At 38.3% G+C, this 8,860-nt stretch overlaps 1 protein-coding gene across 1 annotated transcript; it reads right to left on the reverse strand.

The window, feature by feature from the left end:
• Window positions 1-1,283: 1,283 nt before the first annotated feature.
• Window positions 1,284-8,424, reverse strand: LOC133324807 (protein O-mannosyl-transferase Tmtc3). Its single transcript, XM_061533643.1, has 3 exons — window positions 7,335-8,424; window positions 6,963-7,250; window positions 1,284-3,148 (listed from the first exon to the last, which is right to left on the reverse strand). Exons 1-3 carry the CDS (start codon window positions 8,422-8,424, stop codon window positions 1,284-1,286), a joined length of 3,243 nt encoding a protein of 1,080 aa, XP_061389627.1.
• Window positions 8,425-8,860: the final 436 nt, after the last annotated feature.

Genomic DNA, 8,860 nt, shown 5'->3' on the forward strand with positions numbered 1-8,860 from the left:
TTCCGAGTGGCTCAGCCACAGTTAGTTACTGTTCATATCCTAGTCTTGGCATTCCAGCTCGCCTATAAGTTTTCTCTGATTCAGAACGTCTATAAGAACAACCTGCCTTCAATTTTGCATAAAGAATCTTAGCCTACAGAGCGCATTCCTTCATCACGTCTGTAAAGAGTCTCTAACCTTCAGTTCGTCTATAAAAACTACCTTCTTCAATTCGTCTGAAAAGACTTCATGCCTTCCGCTCGCCTATGAAAATTTCCTGCCGTCAGCTCAACTATGAAGACTCCCTGCCGTAATCTCGTCCATAAAGACTCCATATCTTCCGCTCGCCAATAAAAAAAACGTCTGTTTTGAGCTCGTCTATGAAAGACTCCTTGACTTCAGCTCGTCTATAAAGACTCCCTGCCTTCAGCTTGTCTATAAAGATTACCTGCCTTCACAGCTCGTCTATAAAGACTCCCTGCTTTCAGCTCGTCTATAAAGATTACCTGCCTTCACAGCTCGTCTATAAAGACTCCCTGCCTTCAGCTCGTCTATAAAGACTTCCTTCCACTCGTCTATAAAGACTCAATTCAGCTCGTCTATAAAAATGTCCTATTTCAGTTCGTCTATAAAGACTCCCTTCAGTCCCTCTACAGAGATTCCCTCCAGCTCGTCTGCAGTGATTCTCTTCAGCTCGCTCTCCTATAAAGAAGCCTTCATCTCATCTTAAAGATTGCATTCAGCTCGCCTACAGAGACTACCGTCAGCTCGCATATAGAGACTCCCTTCAGTCTAAAAAGATGGCCTACCTTCAGCTCGTTTATAAAGACTCCTGCTTCAGCTCTCTATAAAGACTCCCTGACTTCAGATCTATGAAGGCTGCATGCCTTCAACATATACTTTTCTTTCGGATCAATAAAGACCCACTTCAGCTCATTTACAATAAATCCCATTTCGGTTTCCTGTAACCATCTTTTGGTCGTCCTCCGAAGTCCTTTAAATCAAAATAATTTACAGCACATTTTCTTTTCCTTTTTTTGGGGGATGGTGGTTAACAATATTAAAAAAGAGTTGATGATAAACTAAACTCAAAAAATTATTCTAGAGATTCCAAAAACACTTACCCACAGCCTTTTTACAAAATGGTATTTTTGGTTGTTCTTGTTGTTGTTAGTATATTACAATAATTACTTGAGGAGAAATGTATTACTGCTGTTCTCGATTACCTCCTTGCAAAAAGAGAGGGAGAGAGAGGGAGAGCTCGAACAGTTCCATTTAATCCTTTAATATGAACGGGAATGCTGCTATGTATGATGGGTAGTAGATTGTGAAGTTGTAGGTGATGATGATTTTGATGTAGTTGCTGTTGTTGTTGTGGATTTATTAGATGTTTTACGCTGTTGTTGTTGCTTGTTGTTATTCGTATTCTTGCCTAAATTAGTATCTGGAGTTTGACTCGATGTTGTTGAGGTTGTTTTTGTTGTCGTTGATGATGATGTTGTTGCTGTTGATTTTGATGATGAGGAGGAAGGAGGAAATTCTTTTGGATTGAAATCAGCCAAGGCAAGTTGTTTTTCAGGTGATTGATCAGGTAACTTGTTGATTTTTTGCAAACGTTGTTCGACAATTTGCAAATGACGCAGTATATATTCTTCTCCCGGTGCCAACTGATGGGCATAACGTAGACATTGCTGGGCCTTTAGCATGTGTTTACGTTCCACGAAGACCACACACAGATTGTGTAGGCCCTGTATATTATGGGGATCCAATTTCAATATGGAGCGATAACAAATTTCAGCAGCATCTAAATCTTTCATGTGATTTATGTAGATGTCTCCCAAGAGTATTAGACCCTTAATGTGATCGGGATGATGGCGTATTAATTGATTAAGAAATGGTACAGCATCCAAAGGGCGATTGGCATCAGCCAATAGCAGAGCCAAATTGAAGAGAGCACTACGAAAATCTTCTTTCAAATGTATGGCCCGCTTGAAATATTGTTCCGCAGCTTCGAAATCCATTTCATCCATGGCCAACATACCCAAATTAAAATAGACCTTTTCATTGTCGCCATTTTTTTGTAAGATTTTGTGTAACCTTTCCCGCGATAGTTGTCTAGCTTCAGGACCACCCATTTCTTGTAAGAGAATTGCCGAATTCAGTAAGGCCTGTTCATGTTCCGGATATAATTCGAGAGCCTTATTGAAATAAACATTGGCCTGGGCACTTTTACCCTGCTCTAGGAATACCACGCCTAAATTATAATAAATATCCGCATTTTCACTGTCATAAAGCAAGGCCTTTTCATACACCTCTTGAGCCTGCAGGGTGCGATTGAGTTTCATTAGAATATCACCACGATTTATATAGGCCTGGACATAATCTGCACGCATGCTAATCGCTTGACGGTATAGGAAATCAGCCTCCTCTAAACGGGTTTGATTGCGTGCAATTAAATTTGCCAAATTTATGAAAACATTCAAATGATTTGGGGCAATGCGGGCCTGATAACTTTCTCCCGGTTTGATGCGTGGAAATAGCGACTTTGCTTTCAGATATGCCTTCTCAGCTTCATCATACATTTTCAAATTGTTGTATGTCCTACCCACATTAATATGGGCCCCAATGTCATCGGGTTGTATGTGTACCGCTTGTTGGAAATACAATAAAGCCTCCTGGAATCGCCCTTCATTTTCCAGTGCATGACCGACATTATTAAATAGCTTAGCATTGCGATCGTTGACATGTACCCCCGACATAAACAATGAATATTCATTAATCCAATCTTTGTTACGTTGATAAGTTTTGGCGCTATGTGTCAGCAGCAGGGCCACCAAGGATAATTTCCATATAAATTGCCATCGCTGAGGAGATTTCGTCTCCACCAGTGACTCCTTAATTCTTTCATAACCATAGGCTATCAGCAGACAGAAACCCATTGAAGGCATATATAAGATACGTTCGGCCACCACAAAACCAACGGGAAAGAATAGATTCGAGGCTGGCAGGAATGGCAAAATTATCCAAGCCAAACACATAATTAGCATGCGGGAATGTTGTAGACTTTTACTGCGACATGCTGTCCAAATTAGGGCAGCCAAAGAGGCAAAGGTTATTAGCGTGGCCACATTACGTATATCACCAAAGCCCTCTATCAGGGGTACAGTACCTGGAATAAACAGAAAATTGATTAGAAATTTTCCTTAAAGATCTTCATAAAAAATAAATTCAAAACGAGTCTCTGAGGTTTTCTTCTTTGAAATCTTAAAAATGTTTGAAATTCCTATCTTAATAAAATTTTCAAAATAACTCCATTACAAGTTATGAAAATCAGAGACCTCAAAGTTTTTCTTTCTTTGTCGACCACAAATACCTTTTACATTCCAAAATTTGCTACACGAAACCTCTTAAATTTTTTAAATAAAAATTTTCAGAATTCTTTTAAACTCATCAAAAAAAATCCACAGAGAACTAAGACGTGAAAAAAACGTTTCTCTCCTGGCGAATTCAAACGCCAACTGAAAAACGATGTCCAAAAACCCAATCTTTCCTTCCTTTACTGAATTCAGGTAAAAATCTCATCATGCCACCCTTAGTGAATTAAAAATCATACAGGTATTGAAAGAGAAGGCATACTGAAACAGAGAGAGAGAAAGGGAAAGAGGATCATAAATCTTGCCAGGGGTGAGTAGCTGAAGCCATTAACAGATTTAATTAGAGCACAAGAGGATATTGATGAATTTTAGGCAATTAGGGGTTAGTCTCACACGTTCTCTTCTCATTTAACGCAATAGGTGTGCTATGAACAGCTGTAGTGAAGAAAAATGCATTTCGAATTCAAAGAAAAAAAAAATCCGCTTATTTTTGATTACAAGAAATTCCAGAAAACACCTGATCCTGAGTTCAAGGCAAGACTAATGGATTATGCCATAACATCTGCCTGCCTTCGGATAAATGCCTATAGCATTGGAGAATATGAGATTGCATTCTAAGAAAGCATGGTAATATAGCAGGGTGAGACTAGGGACATTATTTCCTTTTTCAAAATGGAGAAGTGGATTTAAAAAATATAGTTATTTTCGAGTGAATTTCAAGGCGTAATTAAAAAAATAAAATAAAATTTTGAGAGCCTGTGAGGCCGAGATTTTTATTATTTTTTTTATACCAATTGATTTTAAAGCCTCCAGCATAGACTTATGTTCGGCAAGGGCCACACAGATACTGTCTGTATATTCTTTTGGACCAGTATATTGTGGAGGTTTTGCGCCAGCCTATCAGGACAGAACATTTTCAAAAAGACTTTTTTTCAGAGAAAATCGTTGACAATTTATGAAAATAACGTAGGAATTGTTGGAACTTCAACTGGTGTTTACGTTCCGACATAGACAGCACATAGTTGGTTTTCGGCCCTGTATAATGGTGGAGATCCAATTTCAATAAGGAACGATAGCAGATTTTAGCAGCATCTAAATCTTTCATGTGATTTTTATAGATATCCGACAAGAGTATTAACCCGTTAATGTGATCGGGATGATGGCGTATTTATTGATTAAGAAATGGTACAGCGTCCATAGAGGCGATTGGATCAGCCAGCAATAATATCGGGCTACATTCGAATAAATACCCATAGCTTTGGAGAAAATCTGGTAGCATGGTAGTATAACAGGTTAAGAATAGGGAATCTTTGCCATTTCAAAACGAGGATGGGACATAAGGAAAATAGTTCTTCTTTTGAGTGAATATCGAGTGGCAATCCGTGCCAATTGATTGGCATTGAACGTAGCCATTGCTGAGCCCTCAACAGGTGTTTACGTTCCGACAATGACAAAATAAATATTGTGTAGGCCCTACTGTATATTGTGGAGATGCAATTTCAATATGGAACTATAGCAGATTTCAGCAGCATCTAAATCTGTCAAGTGTTTTATGTAGATATCTCCCAGGAGTATCAAACCTTTAATGGTCCGGATAATGGCGTATTAATGGATTAAGAAATGGTTCAATGGTATGAAAGCATGGTGTAAAGAAGGATGATAATAGGGATTCTCAACCCAAAATTCAAAGAAAAATTTAATTAAAAATTATTTTTCGATGGACTGTCAAGTCCGGGCATTATCTAAAATAATATTTCTTTTAGAGACAATGGATTCCAATTGATCTTTACATTCACTACTATTTATCAATGAAGAACTGTTGGCCTCTAATATTCCAGGAGGTAGGAGGATTTGACACTCAATTCGTTTGAAAACCCCAATCAGAAATCCCAAATTCCCAAATTAAAGAGGGTACACTTATATGGGGGTTACGAAGAAATATGAACCAATATTTAAAATTTTTGTTCGGAAGATTTGCTAACCTAAGACATTACAAAACGTGGACCGATATTGATAATTGTTGGTAGAAACAATTGCTAGTCAATGTGGATTCAAAAGATAAAACTTCTGGATGAAAACCTTACCCAAAATCCCCAAAATATCGAATAACGGGATATATTAGGTTGTCCCATAAGTTTCTTTCCTTTTCATACCGATTTGCATATCTCATCTTGATCAAATGCCTATGTACCATTGTCTTGGGAATGTTAGTGTCATCCACTATCTCGTGCACACTATATCGCGGATTTTCAGCCATCGCAGTCTTGATAAGGTCCGCATCCATCGTTACTGGGCAGCCGATGCGGTCTTCATCATGCAAATAAAAATTGCCGACTCTAAACGTCTTAAACCAATTGCGGACGGTCCTAATGGTCGTAGTACCACTCCCGTAAACGTTGCAAATCTCGTCTGCAGTGTCCTTTGCACTATTGCCTTTTTTAAAGCAATAAAGCATAACATGCCGTAAATGTTTCTTTTGGTTCTCCATATTGAACGGGGCAGAAAAAATTGTAAAAGAGGCTTTGTCACCAACGAAACGTGATTTCTATTGCCTGTTCGATGAATATTTCGAAGGAAGGAGGAGGGTATTAAAAATACTCAATAGGTAGATGTCTTTCCCTTGCAAATACTCTCTGCAAAGGCTTAATTTTTAAAGGATTTGATTTTAATTTTTGTTTTCTTTGTGGGTATTCTGTCTGTTTCATCGCAACAATTTGTCGTCCAAATTGTTCAGTTTCCAACGTTTCCTCCAAAAATTAAACTTGGTAAAACACCAAAGGCCCTATTGGGTAAAACTATATGTCATGTATAAGGGTGAGCCAATTGTCTGAACCTGAAATTTTTGGCACATACTACTAAATAGGTTTTTATTTTAATTGGTTGGTCCATATATAATTTCATTCATCAAAATTGTAAACACCTTTTTTAAATTAGTCTCCTCCTTAAAGTATGCAACAATTTTTTAAAATTTCAAATTATTTTGCATTCTATTTTCCATTTACTTTCTAGTTTTTTGATCCGATAAACGAATAAAATATGAAATATGCCCTCTCTATTCTAACTTCAGCTTGCCTAAATTATTATATTTAAATATTCGGCGGGCAAAACATATCCCTGTTTTTACTTTGTCTTCAGTTTGGTATTGAAAACTCTTCGCATAAACCAATAATTATATGTAAATACCTATTAAAACCCCCATCTCCTAAAAGTATGCTACAAATTTTACAATTTCCTTTTATTTTTATACTTTTTTCTTTTTATACTTTTTTCTTTCTCCTAAACTATGAGGTATTTGAAAAGACGTTTTCGGCATGTTTAAATATTCAGCGGACGAAACATAAATACATATTTACTTCATTTGTCCCCAATATAAAATATAACCAATAATTGTAAGGTCTCTATTTAAATCAATCTCCTAAAAATATGCTACAATTTTTATAATTCCCTATTATTTTAATACTTTTCCCTGCGCCCTGTTTTCCAATTGTTTTCCTTGCATTTCCGATCATAATGACAAATTATGAAATATATGGCAAGCGCCTCCTCCTCCTCTGCCTCTCTCCCTATGTTCATTCCTTTGTTCGTTGCTTGCCCCACACACACACTTACCCATAGTCCAATCACAGCATAAATCACATGGAAATAACAGGAGCCAAGAATTCAAATAAATCAAATAACTATAGGTGAGCTGTCGTACTGGAGCATCTGCAGCCGAAGCCGGATTATCGAAACGTGTAAATACAGGTAGTTGAGAGCCCATAACATAGACACGACCGACCAAGAGGCATAGCGTTATGGAAACTAAAAATGTTAAACGTTTCAGTAAGGCGGAACTCCATGTTATGGGAGGGAGTGGTGGTGATAGAGAGCCTGAGTTAAATGCAGTTGTTGATGTTGCTGTTGGCGAGTCCAGTGAATTTTCCGCGGAAGATGTTGCAATATTGCCGTTCGAATTTAAACTAAGGACTGCTGCATTTTTACCAGCCTTATTTGTAGGTGATGCTGATGATGACGACGATGCAGATGAGCGTTCTTCGAATAGATTCAGCAATGTCGACCACAGCTGGAGAGGATGTATGCGCTGTACCACAAAGAGTTCATATGTTACACAAATACCTGCTATGGTAATGCCCTGTTCCTTGCATAACATTGAGGCCAGCAGACACAGCGAAAAATTGAGAAATAACATTGGCCATTGAGTTGTTGAACATTTGTTGAGTAGTTTAACAGATTTTTGTAATTTCGAAGAAGGAGATTGAACTGGATTCTTAACAGCCTTGGCATAGCACAGAAATGCTAACAGGAAAAATATCGAAGATAATAATTCAGCACGACCTACCACACCAGTTACCGCTTCACTGTGTATGGGATGTACGGCAAAGAGCAGCGAACTTATGAAGGAGGTATTTTGAGCAAATTGTTGGCGTTGGGTACATTGCATTAGCAGGAGACGGCTAACACGCCGCCATATGAGACACACTGCAATGTGCAGTAGAATGTTGACAGCATGATAGCCATACGGTTGCAGTTCATGCAGCCAATAGTTAAAACGAAATGTTAAAACGGTTAGCGGGCGATAGGATTTATGAGAGTGTTCCTTGCGCATTGGTGTACCCCAGAAATCATTGAGAAATATTTGACGTAGAGGGCTGGTGGGTCGTAAATCCTTATTGTCTCGTATTGCACTGATATCATCGAATACCAGACCACATTGTGTTGAATTGTAATAGCAGACGAGACATAAGCCGACTATGGAAAGTAATTGAAAGAGATTTGTGGAAGTGAAAGGGGTGCTACCAGTCGTGGATTTTGCAGCAGAGGAGAGGGAGGTGGTGTTGCTGCAACTGCTGTTATTTATTTGTGTTGCAGCAATTTTATGGCTGTCACGATATCCTGCTGCAGACCCATTTGTTGTTGTTGCTGCTACTGTTTCTGTTGTAGTAAAGGACGTTGCATTACTGGCATGGCTGTTGTTGTTGCTGTTGCTGGCATGCATAACATGACTGCTGCTACTGGCTGTGGTGCTTTTGGTTTTATTGACACCATTTGTGTGTATAACTAAAACTGTCATTGTTGTTGTTGCTGTTCGTTCGTTTTTTGTATATATATACTGATGATATTGTTATTGCAGAATTCTTAGCTGGCTGGCTGGTTTACTGGCTGACTGTTTGGTTGACTGACTATTTTGTTGTCCTGCTGTTTTTGTTGTTGTGATTCGTTGGCTTTGCCTTAATATTTTGTGTATACAAAATGACTACAATAATAAAAACAATGATAATAATATGATGCTCCTGCTGGTGCTAGCGTCTGTCGTTGCTGTTACTCCCTTGAGTATGTTGTTCGGAACGTGTAAGTATTTTGTTGTTACTTTATATATATGATGATGCCAGAGAGGGAGGATGATGATGTGTTTGTGTCAGTCTGCTTCTTTTTCGGTGAGGGTGTCAGTTAGCAGCTTTATGTGTTCTTAACTATTGAACTTTTGACACGAATTTTTCACCTCCGGT

The sequence above is a fragment of the Musca vetustissima genome, unplaced genomic scaffold (genome assembly GCF_032173495.1).
Source record: "Musca vetustissima isolate MV318-11 ecotype Yass unplaced genomic scaffold, APGP_CSIRO_Mvet_v1 utg21362, whole genome shotgun sequence".
Lineage (NCBI taxonomy): Eukaryota > Metazoa > Arthropoda > Insecta > Diptera > Muscidae > Musca > Musca vetustissima.

Bases quoted from the DNA above. Each gene is read 5' to 3' on its own strand.
- LOC133324807 (XM_061533643.1), bottom strand. From the start codon at position 8,424: ATGACAGTTTTAGTTATACACACAAATGGTGTCAATAAAACCAAAAGC. The intron at 7,251-7,334 runs GTAAAAATGCAG...ACTCGCCAACAG, and splicing joins ATCACCTACAAATAAGGCTG to CAACATCAACAACTGCATTT. The intron at 3,149-6,962 runs GTAAGTGTGTGT...TGTTTATTCCAG, and splicing joins ATGCTGTGATTGGACTATGG to GTACTGTACCCCTGATAGAG.